Below are 23,730 nucleotides of genomic sequence, written 5' to 3' on the forward strand. Positions count from 1 at the left end.
AAAAATACATAATTATACTAAACTTGGCCAAAATGGATAATAATCACATTATTCGAATTATGAAAAAAAATTGAAAAAATAATTTATTTCCTTGTTAGAAAAATATCATTATCTAAAAGTAAAATGCTTGCATAAAGAGTAAAGATTTTGCCTACAATCTCTTGCTCATGATTTTCGAGAAAGAAATCCCAGTAATTAGATAAGGTGAGATCATGAAAAATAAAAGGGTTGAAGGATAATAAATGGTTGCCAAAATCGAACTCTGAAGTTGAAATTCCTATCTGCTCCTTCTCCTTGAGCACCCGATTATCCTCTCAAAAATTTCTCCGTTCTTTTTTTCCCTGTGTTTTTAGGAAGAAAACAAAGTAGATAGATAAACTCTTAAAGAAGATAGAGTTGTTAACAAAAATATTAGGTAGTTAGAGATTTTCTAGTAAGAGACGGAGATGTTGGTTGAGATATTTCTCTTTTTTTTTCAACGGTGGGTTCACGGCTACAGAGAAAAACATGAGGAGGTTTTTTTTCGTGAGATGAGAAAAGAAAAGAATTAGGTATTACACTTCTTATGTTTGATTTTATTTTGACATTTCCGTTGTGGGTTTTATGCACTCGTTGATAGGTCTAATCCAACTAGTTGTAACAACATATTGCAGGTACAAGTCAAATTGAGTTTTCTTATAGCTCGTTGACGTAGTTATACTAGAGCAGGGTTTTCATGAAAAAATCTTAAAAATTCACTCAAATTGATAATTGTCATAATTTTTTTTTTCATTTTGATAAAAATGAACTAAACTTGCTGACATGTTTGCAATGTCCATGTTCTCGAGAATTCTGCTCATATTTTTTTGTGAAATTCCATATATACCCTTATCCCTCTCCCCTCATCTCATCTCCCTCCATTTAAACCAACCTCCCACCCTCACCTCCTATATCTTCCTCTGACTCAAGGCGGTCGAAGGAAAAAAAATTTATTTTGGACAATTTGTTGAACTGGCAAAGGAGGGACAAGTAGGGGTGTGCAACGGTCGGTTCGGTTCGGTTTTTACCAAAATTTAAACAACCGAGCCAAACCGCCTATAATTCAAAACCGAACCGAACTGTTGCAAGTCGGTACGGTGCGGTTCGGTTCGGTTTGTTCGGTTCTAACTTCATCAAACTTCTTATCAAACAACAAACTATGTTAAAGAAAAAAAGATATCAACAAAGTAGGAGATTATGAAACATTAAACACTGATATAATGATATTGTTTTCAGCCTATAATGATTCAGAAAATGAGTTTAGGGTTTGAGTGTTTGACTCTTTAGGGATGGGTCGGGTAGGGTTTGAGATTAAAATGAGTAGTATTGCACTATATTCGGTCGGTTCGGGTCGGTTCGGGTTGAAAAGTTTTCAAACCGACCCGACCCGCCCTACTCATAAAACCGATTTTTTTGGATCGGTTCGGGTCGGTTCGGTCGGTTTTTTCGGTTTGGACCGAGCCATGCTCAGTGCTAGTCCTAGGGACAAGAGGGAGAGGATGAGGACTGAGGAGGCAAAGAGGGATAAAGGGACTTTCTTGTAATTTCTAAAATTTACCGTCTCAGACCCAACTCTTCACCGCTCGTGAACACTTTAATTATTAAATTGCACGTGCAATTGCGCATGACCAGGAGCTCCCTAATTTTGTATTGGGGCGTGCGCATTTGAAAGCCAAATCTCCAATTAATTTCCTTCTTTCTTTCTCCTCTCTCCCTCTTCAAGCCCACGCTCCCAATTTGTACTCCACCAAACAAAGGAAAAAGTGCCCACGGTTTTGTGGTAGCAGTTCAGACTCAGGAGCTCAGATCCTCTTCTTGGTCCACCTAACCCTTCACCTACCCTTTGGCTCTCAAGGGGAACAAATCTTATATATAAACAAAACCCATATCGGATTCAGACCCCTTATCTTAATTTTTGGGGGATTTTTTGGGTTCCTCTTCAATGGATTTCTTGCAATCCAACAACGCCCATTTCATCGGTATCGCCGTCGCCGTCGCCGCCGTCGGCATCGGCGCCGCCTACTTGTTCAACGCCCATTTCATCGGTATCGCCGTCGCCGTCGCCGCCGTCGGCATCGGCGCCGCCTACTTGTTCCTCAGCAAGAAATCCAAGGGTAAGCTTTTTCTGATCTGGGTTTTGTTTAAAAGCTTGATTCTCGATCCAATTTGTAATAAAACTGGGTTTCCCCCCTTCTTTTGATTTGACCAGGTTGCTTGGACCCAGAAAACTTCAGGGATTTCAAGTTGGTTGAGAAAAGGCAGCTGAGCCATAACGTGGCTAAGTTTAGATTTGCCCTCCCATCACAGACTTCTGTGCTTGGTTTGCCTATTGGGCAACACATTAGTTGCAGGTTTGGGTCTGCTGTTATTTGTGTTGAAATTTTTATTTTTTGATTTTATTTTGTTATCTTGTCTGAAGTTTTATTGGCTGGGTTTTTGCAGGGGAAAGGATAGTGTAGGTGAAGAAGTTGTCAAACCTTATACTCCTACAACTTTGGATTCAGATGTTGGGTATTTTGAACTGGTTATCAAGGTATAAGCGTTATTCATGATAACCCATAACAGTTTTCTGAGGAACAATTTTTCACTTTAGCCCTTTTAAAATTTTTTATTATTAAAATCGACCCTTTTTTCTTTTATTTATCAAAACCGACCCGATTTCTTGATTAGCGGCTTAATCACATTCCTAATTAGTCGGGTTGCCAACCCCGACTATTTAGGAGGGTCTTAAACCCTAATTAGAAGCCTTAAACCCTAAAAATTAATATCCTAAATAATCGGGGTTGGCAACCCCGACTAATTAGGAATGTGATTAAGCCGCTAATCAAGAAATCGGGTCGGTTTTGATAAATAAAAGAAAAAAGGGTCGATTTTAATAATAAAAAATTTAAATAGGGCTAAAGTGAAAAATTGTTCGTTTTCTGAGTGATTAATTAGATTTCGGGTTGTTATATTGTGTTGACTTTTATTTTTAAAATTGTTTGTAGATGTATCCTCAAGGAAGAATGTCTCATCATTTTCGTGAGATGAAAGTTGGCGACTACTTGTCCGTAAAGGGTCCTAAGGTATATGATTTTTTTACCCTCTGGGAATGCATCGTGTTATGTATATTGTTCATAAACATAAGTTGTGCTATTAGTCTACATTTATATGGATATTAAAGTGTTCATTGACTTGTAATTGCAGAAGAACTTATGATCAATTTTAGTAGTTCTGGCTGTTGGATTGTTAATCCAAGTTAAAGTTAGGCAAAGAAGAAATTAATTGATTGTAAAAATTTTGAGTACAAAACCGGCATAGCCATATATGAGAAATGCAATAAATTTTGTTTGTTGGAGTTTCATTGCTGTGTAGAACGCTGCCTAGGTGCAGGATGTTGATAAGTTTTGTAGGTATTCACATGGAATTCTACTCAAAAGGCTGTGGAATGTGTTATAGCCAAGGTTATCGATAGCGGATAGCGTCGCGTAACGATGAGGCATCGTTAAGGCTATTTTCGGGCTATTGCGACAAAATAACGATAAAAAACGCAAAGTCAAATAGCGATCTAATTTAGATATGTATAAATACTAAAAAAAGAAAAATTAAAGAAAAATCTAAGAAATCTAAAAGTACATATTGGATGATTTAAAGTGACCCTAAACATAAAATAGACATGTAACCATCACGTAATACCGAAGATGACTGGAGGAGTCAAAAAGTCGTCTTTGAGAAGAAGAGCTTAGCGGTGACAGGACTGCCCTAAGAGGAGCTCACGGTGAAGGAGGTGAGAGGAAATATCAAGGTAAGTGCCAGAGGCTATAAGAGGTGGCGAGAGTATCCTAAAAATCACAGGAGACGGTGAAATGTAATGGTCAAGGGTTAAGTTTAATTTTAAAAAAATAAACCTCAAACCGCTTTTAAATAGCAGTCAAAAAGCATTCTAGGAGAAGTTCGAATCCGTTCCGTTCGGATATTGATCGGTCTTGGTTTGACATGGCTTACGCGTTACTGGTTCCCGGAAGAGTCAATTTCTCTATTAGCTAAACCCTTTCTTACCCTACCTTTGGACTCGTATTTTGTTCGTACACAATCAACGAAGGCCTCCCCGACATATGTTGCAACCTTTCCTTAGCTGCGGACTTTGTTTGGGTGGGATCTTGAGAGTAGACCATGTCTGACGTTAGGGTCAATCTAAATCCTCTGACACTCCTTTTCAGCTGCTATTTGGAAGATGCAAAAGAGCTCGACTTCGAGTATGGTCTTGTTCTTAACTGCTTGAAAGAGCGCGATATTACATCCCCTTTGTTTGTTGTCTCTTGCTAAACCTCCACAAGCCTTCCCATGCTCGAATTTCGAATGCAATCGCTCACTATTTATCGTTATGATACTATTAGCCGTTTTTGCGAACAGACATATTCCGTAATATGTCCCCGCTATTGAGCGATAGCGTAGCGGACGATAGCGTCGCGGGAAGGGACCGCTCACACTATTAGCGTCGCTATTGCGGGGCTATTTACCGCTATTTATAACAGTGGTTATAGCTGTTATTGGCTTGCCCAGAGTAACAGATTGTATATGCACATGCCAGTGGTGATTGTCCTTAGTTTGTTGCGTTGCGTTGAGTCATGGTAGTTGAGTGCTTGTGTGATGTTTTAATGAACAAATAATTTTCCTTACTTTCGTGTACTTCCTATGCTTTTTTCATCTTCATCTATGCAAAGAGTTTCATTTATGTCCCCATGAACTCTTCCTCACTTTCATTTACCCTGGCTAGACCTTTATATGTTGATATACCATCCTCAAAAACGTTACTTATTTCAATGCCCCCCATTAGTTGTTTCTAGAGTATATGTGTGGACTATTGAGTACGTTATGGTTAACATAAAAATAGATTATCCCCCATTGGACCCTTATTCTAACTTGTGTTTGACATCACTAATATGTCATACGTGCATTGCACGTGATACAGTTATAGATTAACTTATGTTATTAAATTAGTTTTTAATGCTAAATTTATTATTTAAACAATAACTTTTAGGGGTTATATCAAAACATCAAAGTTTTAGGGATCCACTCTATTATAGCATCAACATAAGTTTTCTGTAAAGAAAAGAAGATGACTACCAAAGGCATTGAACATCCTTATGGTCCAAACTCTGTAGTTTTTACTTAGTGGTTTGTTTTAGATTATAACTTTAAGGATATTTTAGCGTTATCTAATTTTTTATATTGCTAAATTGAGTACACGTCATTTTCATTTAACCCTCAATATCTTGTCATTAAACTTTCATATTGACTCTTCATCTCTTCAAATAATTTGATTATTCATCCTCCTACATATTTTTTTCCTAGAAGTTACTCTTTAGTGCTCGTTTTCTTCTTTCATGGGAGTCCAAATCAAAATGGTTAGCTATTACATTAGCTATTACATTAGCACACTGTACATAATTTGTACAACATTAGGCACAGTTCTATGGTATAACTATAAGCAAATTTTCTATTCTTCTAAACAAAGAACATGAAGAAATTATTGATCAAACATTTCTCATACTTAGTCAAGATTAAAATTGTGTCTTTCTACATGCATAAAGAGGCCTTTGCATAATATAATCTTGGTTGGTTGCTCTAAAACATTATCCTTCATCATATTATTGCATATGACTAACTATATTTTCGAGCTGAATAGTAGCTATGTAAAACAAAATTAAGAAGCTTAACCCAAAATACAATTTCATGGGAACCCAAAAGTCATCACAAGATAACTAACATGATAATTAATGCTTAACCAAAAACATAATTTCAAGGGAACCTAGTAGTCATTAGAACCACACAAACTTTAGTACTTATAGTTATTGGGTATCATTAAAATTGAGAGGGTATAAAAGGAAATCAAAAGTTTAAACATAGCAACCTCTTTTATAGTAGTATTATCTTAAGTACTTGACAAACATGTCAGTTTTTTTAACTTCAACTTGGTTCCAATGTTAGGAGAAAACTTGGTTCCATATGGATATGTTAGAAAGGGATGCAAGTAAAGGAGTAGTATAGGAAGGAAAGAAACTTGAGAGAGAATAATACCGAGTTCACCACGTATCCTTGCTTTCTCTTTAAAAAGAAATAATAAAATCTTGGGTTTGAAAATGAATGTCAGTAACATCTTACTATATCTGTAGTACTCCATGATTTGATATGATATGCATGAAATCTGATATATATCAAGGTATATATATCCAATGATTGTTATCATATTGTACAATTATTATCTTGTAATATTTCACATCTTTTGACTAGTTGTTAAATAAGTTCCTAAAATCAGTTTGGATTCCGGTTCAATTATGGGCTGCAAGGCTTTTCAAAATAGAAGAAAAATGCAATATTCGACTTATTGATATATCTTGATATGTGTTAGCCCTTACCATGAAATGCAATATTCAACTCATTGATTTTATGTTATTAATACACAGTGTTCTTTATTTCATCAAAAGGAAATAAAATTATAAAAAATTACAGTGTTCTTTACAATTCCAAGCTAGTTTCTTAACTTTTTGTTTTATTATCATTACCTACTTGATATGATAAGACGCACCTTATGATTTTAACTTAGAACATTGGGGCTTAAAGCCTTAAAAGCTCTAATAGGCTAGAACTTGCTAGTCACATGATAATTCTAACCCATGTAAGAAAACAGTTATATTATATTAATTTCTAGGGGATACTGTGTTGGATGCTTTCCCTATTAGAGAGTCTCCTACTTCTTGATCTTTTTGTGCATTTTTGCTCATCTAATTTCTTTTACAACTCTAGAAGCAAGAAAACTGGCCATCTAATGGATGAATTACATAATACATAGTAATCTGCAGCAATTATTATGACCATATGCGATGATAGCTGGTGAATTATCATATTTGTGTTGTCATGAGTCATGACATTATATGTCTATTCATTAACGTCACAGTATGCTAGTTACGCTTAGGTGACACCATTTGTTAGTTCATCTGACATTTTTTGATTACGTTATTGTCATAACTTCGCTTGCCTTCAAAGGCTGAGTTTTCAATGCAATTAACTTGCTTCTATTGGTCTCTCTTCTAGTTCTCATGAAAGGTAGTTTCTTTCTAGACCAGTCTGTATTGTTCCGTCTTTTCAACACCTCTGTTACACATTTCCTTTCTTTTGTTGATTCCTTTCTTCAATTGTGCATTTCCTTTCTTCTATTAAAATTTGAAAGTAGTGGTGATAATCAAATCCTATTCCTCTGTTTTGTTTGTTTGTGGGTGATTTGTTTTGTTTTACAAGCTTTTTTTTTATTTAACTCCGGGAAGGCACTCATTCAGCAATGGATCCAAGATCTTTGTCCCATTGATGTCCGCATATAAGTTATCATGATTATAGTTTGAATGTAAATTGACAATGTTGCAATTTTATCCTCCTTGGGGGTGTTCTACCCTAATTCTAGTGGTGTCCTACATAGTAAATACGAGGAAAAGTAAATAAAAATACCTATCAAGTAGGCAATCCATTGGTGTCCCGTGACACCACTAGTCCAGTGACACCACTGGGCACAATGTAGCTCCGCCGCTGCACTTATCACCTGGTATTGATAGTGTTCTTTCAATTCATCTAGTAACATGAAAATTGAACCATGAAGTAAAATTTCCGATTAAATACCACATCTCGATTTCGGCCATCTAACTGCCTATTTCCACTGTTGAATGGTTATACTATATGAGTTTTTGTGTTATCTGATATCCATGCTACTGCTGCTGTATCATAAAGCATTGACCAAAATTTTCTGACACAATTTTCTTGAGTGATAATCTAAGTCACATACTAGTTTTAATGAAGTGGCAGCTTTCTAAAATTGTATTACCCTTTTAATGCTTCTAGGGGCGCTTCAAATATCAAACTGGACAAGTTAGAGCATTCGGAATGCTAGCTGGAGGATCTGGCATAACTCCAATGTTTCAGGTTCATATAATTTTGCAAACCAATTACATTGCCAAAAAATTTCTCTGGTTTTTTATGATAAATTCTTCAATTCTTTATTCTGCTTTGTATCTTAGGTTGCAAGAGCTATATTGGAGAACCCAAATGACAAGACAAATGTTCATCTTATCTATGCCAATGTCACATTTGAGGATATCCTTGTAAAGGTAATGTTGTCCATATGGTTGATTTTTTTTTCGCTTTATCATTTGGATGGCCATCTTGCCATCTTGCTAATTTGGGGCTTGATCTAAGAGTTGATGGGTATGATTTCATTAAATTTTACCCCCCAAAAAAATTCTTTTATTAATGTCTTTGGTTGCATGAGCTTGAGGTGCGTTAACAATATGGCAAACTTCTCCTTCATTGTAATCATCAAGTTCTCTTCTCTATGGCATCCGCCCCGGAGTATCTATTTCAGGTTGGGAGCTGTTTAAATCCTTTTAGTCCAGGATTAGTTGGAGAACGTCAACCGACCTTCATAGCTTTTAGGGTTACAGAAAGCCTCTCCCTCTTCTTTTCCATAACTCCTTGTCCTATAATTCAGCATTAAGAGAGTTGACTCAGATTGCAGCTTTATTGAATATTTTTTATGGAGCTCTGCTACCTAGCCGGCCTTAGCTCTCAAGACTGAAATAATGATGCTGATGATGACGACGGCTTTTTGAGGAGTTTTAACTTGTAGCTGACCCTTTCTTTGATTGACCTTTTCTTCGATTGTGAGGTGCAATAATGATAGGTACTTCCATATGCTGATGACAATGGTGATAAGTACTTCCATACGCTGACACGACATTTTGCTATCTTGAATAGTCAAGTAAACTCAACATTTTGGAGTCATACAGGAATGCTTACCATCACAATATGGGCTATAGATGCTGAAGAATCATAGATTAATGCCTTCTTTTGTAGTAGACTCATAGATTACTGCCTTCTTTTATTGGATGATACAAACACGTGCTACCATTACTCGTCCTACCACTTTAATGAATGTGACCAGTATATTCTGTGTCATGTGATTTGTAAACCAAGCCATTGATGACCAAGCTAGAAATCTGTTAAGCTAGATTCAGTAAGTTCAATAGCTACTGAACTGAGCTTAATGCTCCTCGAATTAACTTGTGTTTTCAACCTTCGTTCATTAAAGTAAGAATGGTCATACATGGCTTCTTGTTTTCTAGTCATTTCAGATTTCTTGCAATATATAGTAGACAAGATCCATGATGTGGTTTTTTAATCTAGATATAACCACAAACCCTCAACAGTTTGACAATTATTGCTCCCGGCACTACTGAGTTTATCCTAGTCTCTTTCTGTATCTGTGCAAATTGGATGTGTAAATTTGCTCAGAGATAAGACATCACATATTTTTAATGGTTAAGATGGAGCTGCTAATTTAAAGCATGTTAGTTCTTTAACAATTGGTGGTACTATAGATTTGGTTTCTATTCAACATGAAATTTTACTGATTTGACTTTCATATTCATGCTCAATGCAGGAAGAGCTAGATGGCCTTGTTAAGAACTATCCAGGTCGCTTCCAAGTTTACTATGTGTTGAATCAGGTTCTTTTGTTCACTCCTTTTTGTTGCAAGCACTCTCTATCAAATCGATACATAATAACAGAAATTAGGAATAGTGTTTTATGAGGATCATAAAATTAGGAACATCCAGCTAGAGCTCTTTCATGTCTTTAATTTTCTTTTATACTATGTTCCATCTGATTATTTACAACATTTCTTAATTCTTTCATCAGCCTCCTGAGGTCTGGAATGGGGGTGTTGGTTTTGTGTCCAAAGAAATGATTCAAACTCATTTGCCATCACCAGCCACTGACATCCAGGTATGCTAAGCTTTACATTATCATTTTAAGTTTTTTTGACATTAGTCCCTTAAATATTTCATATTTTGGAATTAGTCCCTCAGATCATTGAAATTGCTAAATATCAGAAAATACCCCTAGCTTCGGACAATTATCACATAACCCCCCCATATCTTTAAAAATATCAGAAAACCCCCTGTTAACTTTAAGATTTTTATCAAACCCCCCCCCCCCCTTTTATCAGAAAACACCCCAAAAACTATTGCTTTTTTTTGGGGGGGGGGAGGGGTTTTATGGTAATTCCTTGAACTTAAAGAGACTTTTTAGGGGGTTTTATGATAATTCCTGAACTTGAAGAGGACTTTTTTAGGCGGTTTTATGATAATTTCTGAACTTAAAGAGGAGTTTTTTTTATTGGTTTTTTTTGGTTGGGTTGGGGGGGGGCGGCAATTTTTCAAGTTAATGGGGGTGTAGTCTGATAGCTGTCCTATGCTAAGGGTTTTTTTTAAATATTTAGCCTATTTTTAAATTAGTCCTCGACTCTTTGAAATTGCTGTTGGGTCCCCTAATTTTCATAAGTTGTTTCAAAATCTGTCTAATTGCGACTTATACTCTTGATTGGAGGGACTAATTTCAAAATAACTTAAGAATTGAGGTCCTAATAGCAATTTTAATTGTGGAATGAATTTCAAATTTGAAAGGTTTAAGGGGCAAATATCTAAATAGCTATTGTCAATTAATAAATTGTAAAAAATAACTTATTTTTCTAGTGTTCTTGGATGCTTTAAGCTCGTGAAATTGATATAGTTCGATAATTCTTTTTCTAGATTTTACGATGTGGTCCACCTCCCATGAACAAGGCCATGGCAGCGCACCTCGATGAGCTTGGTTACACAAAGGAGATGCAATTCCAGTTCTAGATGCCTTTTGATATTGTGGTGGACTTAGAATCATTTGTCTGATTAGTGACTGAGAACCAAATTGAAAATTTTCTCATTGTACTGTTGGATCTCTTAATCCTATATCCCGTAAGATATGAAAAATGTTACAATCTATGGGATTCTTTTCTCAATACTGTGAACTTCTCCTGTTGAGATCCTGTGGAAAATTGGGCTTCAAGTTTCTTTCTTGTAAGGAAAAATCCCAATAACACACGTTTTATTTTATTGGATGGGTGATATTGACAGTGATGCAAAGTTGGATATCTTCAACCATTTCTTGTGATAGTTTGTCAGTTTGAGATTTAAATGGATTTTTGTGATTTGGGTAAATGTGGAAGAGAGGTAATTTTTTGGGAATTGTTTGTTTTGATGGATAAGAGAATCCTAGATGACAAATATTTCTAGTTATAAGCTGTCTACTTGCTTTTCTACACTAGAAAAATAACGGGCTGATAATTTAGCGGCAAATTTCATTTTGTTAATCTGAAAAATATGCAAAGAAGGTTTTTCAATTATTCATTAAAACCAAAGCCGTCCATTTTGTATAACAAATATAAAGAGAGATCATAGTTATTGACCAATGTGATCAAAATATATTTACAGTCTTATGTAAACTCTATTTCAATAATTAGTAAAAGATCACATAATAAAATAACTTGAAGTAACAATCCGATGCTACGAACTTTCTTGTTTGACCATTTAACATGGAAATTAAATCAAATCTATATCTAGCAGTAAGCAAACCCCACTTCCCCAAGCCAACGGATAAAAAGGAAAATTCACATTAAATTGGCCACCATGATGCCTTACCTCAATTTGCCGTTACTCAATTTTTTGAAGGAGCTGTAGTTTTCAAGTATTAAGAAAGCCTACCAACTCTTTCATTAAAAGCTAACTATGGTCTTGTCCCTTTAGCTTTAAATTACATACTTACCATAGAGACTACAGAGTAATGGACTGGTAGAATCCCCCATGGCCAATTTACAAGCCACAAATGGTAGATAACTTCTATATTCTGTGGAGCCTTTATTCGAAGGGGCTGTTTGGTTCGTTTCCTAGATATAGGGAAATGCATTTCCATGTAAAAAAAACATAAGTTTTGAGTTTTCTAAACTTTTCCAAGAAATATATTGTTTCGCTTTGGTTCGCACAAAAAAAAATGATGGGAAACCAATATATTTATTTTTCTTGTGTTTGGTTCGCATGGAAAAAAAGGAAAATTTTTTTGTTTATATGGTAAAAAGCCGACGTGGCTGTAGTTTTCGTCGATTTCACGAGGTTGAGGAAGGAATTGGGGGAGAGAAAAAAATCTGATGTGGTGGCGATTTTCACCGAGTTTCCCTTCTTCAACCCTAGCGAACCAAATATGAGGGGAAAAAAACCGACGGAAAGCTTATATCCTACGTGGCCATGAAAAATCTGATGTGGAGGCAGTGTAAAACTTTTCCACCGAGTTAAAAAACGAACCAAACAGCCCCGAAGGATAAATGAAATTGGAGAAAAATAAATAGTTCGTATTTGTCAAATTTATTTGGAAGGGAAAGAAAAGAGAAGAGAAAATTAAAGAGAAAGCAACAATCTAATGAGCAGAACAAAGCACGCCCAAAATTCGCGATACACCTTCACAATTATTTGGTTTAGCATTACTAAAACCTAGTAGGATGAAGACACCTAGCTTAGCACAAACCTCAATGTGCACACATCGCTATCCGCTATCAATATAGCTACTAGAAAAAATCCCATCGACAGATGGAAGTGATATATACATCGAAATTTATGCTAGATTAGATGCCCTCATCCTGTCTAATTACAGCCCCTCCAAAGGATTTCCTTTTTGCTTGGGTAGTCTTGAGTTGGATTCTTACTGGCACTTGACCCCTAGGGTAGAGTTAGGATACAGTTTGAAGATGGATGCATGATGTTTAACATTTAAAATATCGTCCTTGCCTTGGTCCTCTCTCTACCTCTAAAGATTGTAATGGTGATAATCAGATAATTCTAGGTATGGCTCTTAAAAAGGAAAAACAAAGTCCAAATCACCATCACATTTTAATTATTTACTGTTCCAACTTCGTTCCGCCAAAACGTGAATAATCAGAGTTTCTTCACACCGCAAGGAAATAAGTAGTAGTGACTGAAATTTTACTTTTCATTCCTCCCAACTATTTATTCAATAATATTCCATGAGAATTTGCTCATATATTATTTCTTACACTTGAGAGCCAAATCTCACAGTATGTTCATCCTTTTCATGCATATATTGTTATATAACAAGCCATACATTTAATTTTTTTTTTCCCTTCCCATACTCGGAGCATTTTAAGGACATTTAGATGAGCATTGCTGTATTTGAAACATCCACTAGCTCATCAACGTGCCCGGACGCCTCGTCAAGCAGCCATTTCTCCAGAAAGAACAATGGAGGTTGCTCGTTCTTCACCTCACTATCTGATTCAGTCGTGAGTTTGTCCCAATTAACAGTGTTGCTAAGGTTCTCAAACAAAATAAGTGACTCGAGTTCTTTCTCGTTGTCTCTGACCTCATTTTCTTTCACTGTCATCTGAATGTTGCTGCTGTTGTTGATGGTGGTGTTAGCGTTTGGTGATGAGGATCGCATCCACCCTTCAAGAAGTCTTGAGATATTCTCCGTGCTTGAAGCATAAGTAGTGCTTCGGGTTGTTGAAGTAGCTTCTGGAATCTCTGGTTTCAAGATATCAGTATCGGATGAAGAAATGTAGGCATCCTTTGATGGAGACAACATTTTGATCTTCTTCTTGAGGTGGGTGTTCCAGTAGTTCTTGATATCATTGTCTGTTCTCTGGGGAAGGTATGAGGCTATAGCTGCCCACCTACAGAGAAAATGAATACATATTTAGTTGATATTTTTATGAGTTAATTGCATATAGACCCCATGTAGTATTGTTGTTTAAAACATACTACGCTGTTTTTTCTTTTTCTTTTTTAGACTTTATCCTCAAAATACTCATTGAGTTCAACCGTAGCAATATCTGCCAGAACTTTACCTATGATAAAAGAGAAGAAAATTCAACCTAGGGGTCTATCTGCAACAATGTAAACTACAAGGGTAGTAAGGTCAAAAGATCGACACTAAAGGGAGTCTATGTGCAATTAACCCTAATTTTAGAAGTTAATTCGCTAAGTACAGAAATAATTTGAAATGGATTGTGGCCCATTTGAATAAATTATCCAGGCTGTCTGATATCCCTTAAAAACATTAATACACATATGAACACATGAAAAGTATTGTGGACCTCAAAACTTTTTTTTGACATAAATGGATGGATGGAAAAGCTCCATGCAAGCAAACGCATATGTCATTGATCATGAAAAGAAATAGCAGGGTCCAGAATAATTAATAGGACAACAGGGTAGCCTAGTTAATCACAACAAGAGACTGAACAGACTAAACATATAAGCCAAAAATAAGCACTACCATCCCTTAAAAACATTAATACACATATGAACACATATGAACACATATGAACACATGAAAAGTATTGTGGACCTCTAAACTTTTTTTTGACATAAATGGATGGATGGAAAAGCTCCATGCAAGCAAACGCATATGTCATTGATCATGAAAAGAAATAGCAGGGTCCAGAATAATTAATAGGACAACAGGGTAGCCTAGTTAATCACAACAAGAGACTGAACAGATTAAACATATAAGCCAAAAATAAGCACTACCATCCTATAACCACCAACTATCATGAGCTAAAAAGTAAAAACTATAGTTATATTATTTTAAATGACATCAGACCTAAGTATACTATATGAAATCCTTATAAAGATTTTTTTTTCAATCACGTGAGACATGAGAAGTTTTAACCAGTTGCAGCACTGATTAATCCTGTATAGTAGACATTTTACAATGCAAAACAAAGAATGCACATTAATCGGCTATTAATATTTGCCTATGAACTATTGTAATGCATTGGGGTAACATAATCATTCAGGGTAACACAGTTGTAGTCTAATCATAGATTGAATTGCAAGATTTCTCAACCATCAACATGTTCATTAATCAATCAGTAACAAATCTGTAACTTCATTTTTACCAAGGTTAATAAGAGAAGAGTTACCTGTTACCCAGCATGGCTTGGAGATGGATGATCATTCCTTCTTCATGTGCAGTGAAGTTCCCACGTTTGATCCCCGGCCTCAAGTAGTTGGTCCATCTCAGCCTGCAGCTCTTGCTACATCTCAGCAAACCTGCAAAATTCAAGAATAGTTCAAGGAACATCCCAAATATCTTCCTTTGAAAAATCTGAGCAAAACTTTCAAGAAGAATCAAAGAAAAAGATTTACCAGTGTTAGTAGGAACAGATCTCCAGTTGCCAGGTCCATGCTGCTGAATGTAGGAAACAAGTATGATGTCTTCTTCAGGAGTCCAAGGCCCTTTCTTGATTCCAACCTTATCACAGCAAGGTGGCCTTCCCATGACTACCAAGACTTGATAGATATTTTCTTCTCTAGCTAGCAAAGCTTGCCTTTTCCTGCAATTGTCTTCACTCATCATGTAAGTGCTTATATATAGGTAGACTTGAAGGAGAGTTTAATTATTGAGGCTTTTCACCTATCATCAGCTAACTCGCTGACTCATTGCCCCCCTTCTCCTTTTTACAAAAGTCAGCAACTTTGTAACCTTTACTTTTAGAAAGGATCACATGGATCAGGACTTGATCCTCTCTCCCACATAATAGACACTACCAGGTAGTAGTTACCCTTTGAATCAAAGTGTCATAGCGTGTCGAATATGCGTTCCCAATTAATGCTTACGAGCAAGGAAATCGTCATAGTTACGGAAACATATCATCATAATGTATGGCCACACCATATTTTTATTTCAGGATATATGCTTTCTAGAACTTCTCTTCCCTGCAAATTAAAATTGTGAGTGCAACTGGTAGATATTTTTCTCTAATAAGAATTACTGATACATGTGTGCATCCACGCACGCACACATACGTTTGCAATCATCTTGCATTCTGTCTGCATTTCTGCGTTCTCTCATTATTTGTCCTGAAAACATGAATAGGATCAGTATATATGTTGGAATTTATAAATTTTCTGAAGTGATTATAACATGTATTTGTGTACTTTTTGCGGTACTTGCCATTGGAATGAGCAAAGGATGCTCATAAATTATTTGAACATATCATTTCTTCACAATTGTGCCTCTCAGCATTAACATGCACACGCAGTACAAACTGACAAAGTAGCACATTATGCCCATTCTTCTCTCTCTGCTGTGCCAGTTATTGAGCTATAAGAATCAGACCAGTGTCCCTGCGTGAATCTGAGAAAGCCAGCACTTCACTACAAAATGAGTGAAAAGTTAGCATGGTAATTTCACAATCAAGAATGTAACCATGGTTCATTGATAAAAGATTAGAAAAGAAACGAAAGATAAAAGGTGAAAGAAAGATATAAAAAACACCTTTACCCAGCCAATTAATAAAGAAATTGACATGTTCTTGATCCAAGGCCTCGTACAGAGACAGAAAATAACCACTTGTGAAGAATAAATTCATACACACACACACACACTCAAAGTGCATCAGCATCTAAGCACGTCAAGCATGCTAACCACCACAGCTCTATAGTTGATGCCCATGGAAGGGCCAAAGGGCCAATGCCGACAGGTTTTAAATTTTTGCATGTAATATGACAATTAATCAGTCAAGCTGTAAGATTAAAACTGTCTATATCATATTAATGAGCCGAATCATAATCGTATCACAAGTTACATTTCCAGTAGATTTGGATGATCAAATCTACATGAGCTCAGTTACAGAGAGGATACAGAGAGGACATACGGAGCTTGGTAATGAAAGACAGATAAATGGTCTTGAAGTGGAACTGCAAGCGGATAACTCTGTGGTCTCTATCTGAAATAAACTTTGTTGGATCTACAGCAATTACTATTAAAGGTTTTTAAATAGCTTGCCCCCACACCAGGCCAATTGACAACGTTAACAGAAAGGCTAGGAGAATTTAGCTATGGAATTGAATAACCAAATGAATCGACAACCAATAATGTCCTAAACTATTACAATCTACTACCTCTGAATAATCAAAGGACCTCAAAGGCTAATGATACCCGTGCACTTACAGATTTTTTAACTGCATTTAAATTCGAAGTGTTAGTTATCAAATAACATCTGACATCAGAGTTGACGGTTTTCGTATACAAGGTTTTCTTAAATCACTTCATTCATACAAGCCTTTACAACGTTCTTCCTATCAAGTTATAAAATAATAGTCATTAACCTAATACTGAAACATTTCAGCAAACAGGAAGCCAACATAAACCAAAATCCATAACACTAATTTACACCATCAGAAAGAATTCTTCAAGATCCACCAAGACACCAAGTAGATAGGGCCTGCTTTCCTTCTCGCTCCTAGAAGCAGAAAGTTTTAACCTCTAGATAAACTACTTTCGTAGTTTCCCTTTCAGCTTTTAATCCTCCTTGCCTTGACAGCAATAAATGATGTCATACGGTTCTTTAAGTAGCCACAAAAGACCATTCACCTAAGAGAACAGTCAGCGTTTAACTTGCAGTTAATGATTACAGCTCATTGCTGTGTATAGTTAATGCTTACAACTCATCACTAAGTATTCTAGGCACAAGTTTAAATGATACAAGAAAAGGAATTGCTAACAAGTAATTAGTAACAATTACTTGAGGAATTTGAGAACAAAGCTTAGCTTGGCTTCATCAGAAAATGATAGGACCTGTGGAGCACTTATAAACTAGGTGTATATGGATAATACTGAGACTAATGCGCAGATATTCTGTAAAGATTGAAGTATTACGCACCATTAGGCACCTGAATGTTTAATAATCACAATAGTCAGGCAAGATCATAACTATAGAGGTGCGAGAAGAAAAGTTACAGTGACCAAGAAATGTATTTCATGTCCATGTTGTCAGTTTTCCTAAAACCTGCAGTATATACGCATTTGAAAATTGAGAGAGAGACTCAGAAGGATATACAACCTGATTCATAGTCTTCTTTGCCTTTTCTTCCCCTCTTTAATGAGAGAAATCTAATCAAAAGGTTTCACCAACAACGTAAAAGGATGGCCAAGGTGATCCCAACAATTTCTCACCACAGATTCTAAGTGCTAATAACATTATTGATTCTTGAATATGCAAGACTGAAGGAATCTCTTATTACGCAGCCGGTCAAATAAAAAATATAGGCTATATGTGAAACAGCATCACAGCGGTAAATCACTTGTAAGTTGGACCTCTGTTAAGGCCAGTTGAGAATGAAGATGACTGCATAGATCCAATAGAATAGAAAATGCTTTAATTACACAATCTTAAGGCACCACAGAATAACAAACTCAACTAAATTTTTCCACAAAGTGCTCATAGCTGTGGAGTTAAATTACCATATCTTTATGTCATAGGTTGGGTTCTTCAGGATGTTAATACAAGAATCAAACAAAATTTTTAGGAGTTCTTGATGTTTTCCAAATCTAAAAACCATACTTTTGTTTTATGAATCAAAATTGCCATCTGCTTCTCTTCTTCCGAGATCCACAGGAAATGACAAGCTGAGAGATGTGGATCCTCATCTGGCTTCATCTTTGTTATGGAAAGATCGACTACTTATTGGACTTGGTAGCAACATGGGATGCACAGCATGCCTATATCTTGATAATAACCTGACCTACTTTGCTTTTAATAAATCCAACCACCTAAGAGCTTGGACTTCTGAGGATATTTAGATAAGTAAATGAAAGTCTTGGACCATCCAAATGTATCAGACAGTCTCATGAAAGGAGTTGAGACAATTATCAGCGTTAGAATCACTTTTGTATCTCAGAATCTTCAGTTTCTGGACTCAGGTGGAAGCTTGCGTTTGTGAGTCCTGGAATGTTGATGAATTTCAATAGGCAGACCTTGTTACCTGCATGTTCTAGCCTTAAACCTCCTACCTTCTTTCTACTGTAGCAGAATTGATATAATCTATTATCTTGCGATGCAGGTGTTTTGCATATATTGGACCTGTGAAATGAAACATCTTTGTGAGGGTGGTGAAGCAGTCCCGTAATTGGGGATACTTGAAATGTGTTAGTGATGGGTGCAACTTTGAACATGTGTTAATCTAGTAATACAACATACAAGGGGTATGTGCTAGTTCTTGCAATTGACGCAATTTGCATGTTCATCGATAGCATGATGTTTATGAATTGTTCTAGAAGGAATATCCTCAGTTTATGTTGCCTTCAAGTGCCAGGAGACTAAAATTAGGATAGTTCAAGTCCTGAGGTTCACCTGTATGCCTTGTTAGTCGGTTACGTGTGATTTCCTCCAAGTTACATTGTACCAGGGTTATAGTTCATTTCCTTCTTTCGTCAGATGTGTCTCCATCTCCAAGATGTACACTACAATGTTGTCATGATAATCCTGATAATCCTTTGTCTTCACAACTACTACTATCTTGATAAAGTTGGCGTCTCATTGTGGTCGCAACTTTCTTGATACAACAACCAACTAAATTTTTTCTAGATCTCTTAACGTTTCTAAACCTAAACATCTGTTGCTTTGTTCCATGGATCACCTTCTTAGATAAAAGGAGAATGACAAGCTGTTGCTTTGTTCCATGGATCGCCTTCTTAGATAAAAGGAGAATGACAAGCTGGGAGATACAGAGCTTCTCATCAAGCCTGCCCATCAGGTAAGGCCTTGCTCACTTTTTGGTCCTTTTCTAAATGTTACTGGCAAAAAGAAACGAGAATAAAGAAAATCGCATAAAAATGTATAGTAAACAATCCTAAAAAACGCCAAATGCATCATAAAATAAAAAAGCCACTAATCCAATGGGATGAACGTAACTAAGGAGGATCATAAATCTATGTTGTAGACCTAGTCTCTCCTACCCCAAAAAATGCAGAAAGCTAGATAAGATATGATGAATGCAAGATTTATGAAAAGAATAATGCAAATTACTTGCTAGCCCATAAACAACCTCTTTCACATACATAATTTTCCTAGGTTGCTTGATTCCCAGAGCTGAAACTTTGCTTACAGTAGTTTCTTAATTTTAACCTAATCAAATGGAAATTCTATATTAGCAACTACAAAATACATCAAATTGTTATTATACTTTCTCTACGTTACTTTATGGACTTAACGGATATCATAATGATTTGTCACGAGACATATTGAAGGCATGAACCTATCCTTGCAGCAAGCATTTTCATGTTATATTTCAACGCCTTATTCTGCTTGATTTGTATCTTCATCCACAAATCGTTCTTACAGACTAAGTCTATGTCATATTACACATTGTAGCATCAGTTGTACTACCATTGTTACCCAACTCCGTCTTAAGTCCATGCATGGCTGCTGTTACAGAAATATCAACCATCATCGTTGTTGAGTATGAGCACCCTCCCTTGCTTTCTTCGGACCAAAGCAATTAGAAAATCAAACAAAATCTTCAAACTGCAGACAACTCTGTTCTGAAACCATGGGTAAAACAGTCTCAAGAAGACATCATGGTTTAATTTATCAAGCTGAACTAGTGATGGGTTTGCAGGCCCTTATTGGACATGGGTATGCCATGTACTACCAATGGTGACAGTCCAAGCAGTATACAAGCATCTATCAGCATCTTCTGGCATATATGTCAATGCTTTACCCCATTGGCAATGCACAGTAGGCCTTGCGCCTTAACTAGCAGATATCAAGCACAACATAAACCATTAAACATAAAGGAACAAACTACCAGATAGTCATCTAGTTGATATTCTTTCAGATCCTCACCATAGCAAAAATCAACCACAATCCGATGAATTCTATACTTGATCTTTTATACAGATTTATAAAATAAAACAGATGGCATGCATTATTAATTGGCAAAAAATATTATGACAAAATGGATGTCTGTACATTGAATAATGTGTAGTCTAAATCAATATTTTTTTAGTTAGTAATAGATTCAAAAAATGAGACAAGTAAATTATGTGCAGCAGTCGATTATCTCACTTGAAGAATTACTTCACATTTGAATATAACTAAGAATTTTTACATGTTACATGCACAATCACCGTCGTGTAATATTCCAAACTTCCAATTCTTCAATAGAAAACATCAATTCAATAGATTGAAATCAGTCCGACCTTAATAAATAGCTTCAACTAGCGGCCCTAAATTTTTGTTATCTTTAATAAAACATACATGAATGGGACATTCCATCCATTCAGATAAATTAATAAAAGCATCCAAAAGAAGACAAACCCAAGAAAATCAGAGATCCAACACAGGAAACCACCTAGATAATAAACACAACATGACAGACACTGTTCTAATAAATGAGGCTCTATAACCTCCAGTTCTCAACACATACTTCATATTTCCATGAACATTAAAAGGAAGAGGAATGACCATTACTGCTCAAGTTTCAAACTGATAAACATGTCACAGTATCTATCATATCTTCATTTCCCAATTTAGTGAAAATAATGCATTAGAAAAGGAAAGATCAAGCTATTCCAAGTACCACTGTTAAAATTATTAGAACTGTTCATTAATTGGGTATGGAAGCACAACAAGATAGAGGAAGGGAGAGACTTTCTCAATGTTATGCAGCTATTATGAGTTGAGCTTGAGCTGATTTTCAAAGTTTGCATGATCATAAATTAAAAGTAAACAAAAGACGAAGGCATCAAACAAGAGGTCACGCTCAATTTCAAGTACCTCTTCTAAACCATAGTGTAATCAAAACATTCATATATCTTCTTGTGATGCATGGAAGTTACAGTATTTCACTAAATTACGGAACCCTTCAAATCTTGACTGTAGATTTCCTACTATCAAGAGGTGGGATTTCACTGCGGCAGTTGCCACCACAAATTTCAAGATTGGACCTCCTTTGGTCATCTAATGAACTATAATTTGTAGAATCTTTGGGACCATGCAGATATCTTATCAAGCTGATGTCAAAACTCCTATTAACATTAGAACACGGATACCTCTATTGTAAAGCCACAGTGTTAAAATTGTGTCCAAGTTGTGTGTCAGACATATTTATCATGTACATTTCTTATAATTTGTTGCATGTGAATCCATATCCATGGAACATTGTTAGAATCAACTAATCTAGTGAAGACAAATTTATGATAGGATTATATTCAATATGCAACTACTATACAAATATTAATTGCCCGAAAAATCAAACAGTCTCAATCAGATTAGATTCCTCATCGCCCATGTGGTCATTACCAGAATGAGATTGTATTGCAAGACAATCGCCATGAAGCCCCCACATTGTAAAACTACAAAACATAAATTAGGAATCAGGGGACTAGATTGATAAAGGATGCTACACATTACTCCTATACCTTCCTTGTTGACAACTACCATTCTATTGATTACTGCTATCATATGCCCATTTCATACATTAACAGAACACCATCATCATCTTCGTCAGAACAAGAGTTAAAAAATCAAGAAGCTTAAACAGTCAGAACATCACCAAGTTAGTAGAGGCCCCAACAACAAACGGCTCCATCAGCAACCGCGTCAAGAAATAGAAAGCCACCCCCAGCATGATCGAAATGGGCAAGGCCGGCAACGCCTGCCCTCCGCCACACCGTCAACAATATCAACGTGCATCCAAGCCCCGACACAATCACAAGATAGCAGGCGTAAACCGTCATCAGATCATACATCGCCGCCCTCCCAACAAGGACGCTGTAGAACACAAAATCCCCAAGACCCAGCCGAATCCCCCTGCTCACCTCCATCAAATCGTCGTCATCATCATCATCATTGCCCTCCCCAGCGTTCCTATCCCCAAACAACGGAGCCCTCTCCTCCTCCTCCTCCGCGGCGCGCAGCGGCATCCTGCCCATCTCACCACGGCAGATCCATCGCCAGAAACCCCAGAAGCTAGTAGAAGTCACGCGGCTGCATCTCCACGTTCATAGCAACGGTAGCAACAGTAGCAAGAGCAGGGGCCACCGCCCGGCTGCTGTTGGCTGTCGGACGGCCTCGTAGACGAGGGCCGGCAACTCCTCGTCCCGACTAGAAGCCAGTTCGACCAGCATTCTGAGGGCGCCAGCCGGGGCAAAGCACGGCGACCAAATCATATATAGCCAGAGCTAGAAGCAGTATCCAGGTGGTCCACTCGGGCAGCTGGGTAAACCAAGCGGCGACGATGATCGCCAGCGCAACCATGTAGGACTGCTTGACGAGGATGGGAACGGACGAGGAGAAGACGGAGAGGACGCCGACGGCGGAGAAGTTGAGGAGGAGGAGGAGGGAGGAGACGGCGTCGAGGGGGAGGGAGAGGGTTCGGAGGAGGGAGAGGAGGATGGAGCCGCCCATGGAGGAGACGAAGAAGGAGGAACAGGCGGGTGTAGTCCTGAGGAAGCCGAGCGCAGTGTAGTAGTAGAGGGCAGGAGGGGAGCAGTTGACCGCGGCGGCATGACAGAGGTACGAAGCGCGCCGGCGTTGGGAGGGCGCCGGCGAGCTTCTGGGAGGGGGGGCGGAGGGGCTCGAGGTAGACGAGGGTGGCGGCGGTGACCGGGGGAGAGGAAGCGAGGAGGCAGGGGCGTGGACGGGAGGAGAGGAGGGAGATGAGGAGGACGACGATGAGCATGCTAGATGGAGACGGGGGGGAGATGACGGAGAGGAGGATCGAGGCTAGACGGTTTACCAGGGATGCCGCTGCTGCTGCTGCTTCTGTGTGCACCTATCCTGAAGCTGACCGACGTGGATTGTCAGTTAGGGTTTGGGGTGATTTTGACTGGGTTCGGGCAGAAGGGGCGGTCGTATCGGGCGAGCAGGGTGACGCCGCGTGCGTAACTCCTTTTGAGACGGCGTCTCATGAAACGACGTTTTCTTTCGGCCAAATCGCACTTAGATACCTCACTTTCACTCGCTTCATCGTTTGTACCCTCGCGACTAGGGGTGCCAAACCGTATCCGTAT

At 37.5% G+C, this 23,730-nt stretch overlaps 3 protein-coding genes across 8 annotated transcripts; 1 reads left to right on the forward strand and 2 right to left on the reverse strand.

Moving 5' to 3' along the window:
- On the forward strand, positions 1,672-11,018 carry LOC109849267 (NADH--cytochrome b5 reductase 1). 2 transcript variants are annotated; one of them, XM_020419078.1, is made up of 10 exons: positions 1,673-1,980; positions 2,047-2,132; positions 2,228-2,369; positions 2,461-2,551; positions 3,006-3,083; positions 7,888-7,968; positions 8,064-8,153; positions 9,485-9,550; positions 9,742-9,828; positions 10,635-11,018. In XM_020419078.1, the coding sequence occupies exons 1-10, from the start codon at positions 1,961-1,963 to the stop codon at positions 10,725-10,727; spliced, it is 834 nt and encodes a 277-aa protein (XP_020274667.1). In that variant the 5' UTR covers positions 1,673-1,960; the 3' UTR covers positions 10,728-11,018. The 2 variants fall into 2 exon arrangements, with proteins under 2 accessions (XP_020274666.1, XP_020274667.1); XM_020419077.1 differs by having other exon boundaries at positions 1,672-2,132.
- LOC109850535 (transcription factor MYB30-like) lies at positions 12,880-22,358 on the reverse strand. Of its 5 annotated transcripts, XM_020420561.1 has the most exons (7): positions 22,272-22,353; positions 15,870-16,088; positions 15,738-15,791; positions 15,346-15,647; positions 15,078-15,265; positions 14,852-14,981; positions 12,880-13,597 (listed from the first exon to the last, which is right to left on the reverse strand). In XM_020420561.1, exons 5-7 carry the CDS (start codon positions 15,208-15,210, stop codon positions 13,078-13,080), a joined length of 783 nt encoding a protein of 260 aa, XP_020276150.1. In that variant the 5' UTR covers positions 15,211-15,265; positions 15,346-15,647; positions 15,738-15,791; positions 15,870-16,088; positions 22,272-22,353; the 3' UTR covers positions 12,880-13,077. The 5 variants fall into 5 exon arrangements, with proteins under 5 accessions (XP_020276150.1, XP_020276149.1, XP_020276146.1 ...); XM_020420560.1 differs by having other exon boundaries at positions 15,078-15,647; positions 15,870-16,083; positions 22,272-22,358; XM_020420557.1 differs by having other exon boundaries at positions 15,078-15,647.
- Positions 22,082-23,687, reverse strand: LOC109846833 (presenilin-like protein At1g08700). The gene is given in 5 exon segments (XM_020416074.1): positions 22,082-22,376; positions 22,378-22,866; positions 22,868-23,224; positions 23,226-23,492; positions 23,673-23,687. Coding segments are annotated over 5 exon segments (1,245 nt in total). The 3' UTR covers positions 22,082-22,259.

Source organism: Asparagus officinalis, chromosome 7, assembly GCF_001876935.1.
Source record: "Asparagus officinalis chromosome 7, Aspof.V1, whole genome shotgun sequence".
Lineage (NCBI taxonomy): Eukaryota > Viridiplantae > Streptophyta > Magnoliopsida > Asparagales > Asparagaceae > Asparagus > Asparagus officinalis.

Coding starts and splice junctions, on each gene's coding strand:
- LOC109849267 (XM_020419077.1), top strand. CDS start 1,961: ATGGATTTCTTGCAATCCAACAACGCCCATTTCATCGGTATCGCCGTC. Junction 2,552..3,005: donor ATTTTGAACTGGTTATCAAG/GTATAAGCGTTA, acceptor AATTGTTTGTAG/ATGTATCCTCAAGGAAGAAT. Junction 9,829..10,634: donor CACCAGCCACTGACATCCAG/GTATGCTAAGCT, acceptor TTCTTTTTCTAG/ATTTTACGATGTGGTCCACC.
- LOC109850535 (XM_020420560.1), bottom strand. CDS start 15,288: ATGATGAGTGAAGACAATTGCAGGAAAAGGCAAGCTTTGCTAGCTAGA. Junction 14,982..15,077: donor ATCTGTTCCTACTAACACTG/GTAAATCTTTTT, acceptor TGAATTTTGCAG/GTTTGCTGAGATGTAGCAAG. Junction 13,598..14,851: donor CAAGCCATGCTGGGTAACAG/GTAACTCTTCTC, acceptor TTTTCTCTGTAG/GTGGGCAGCTATAGCCTCAT.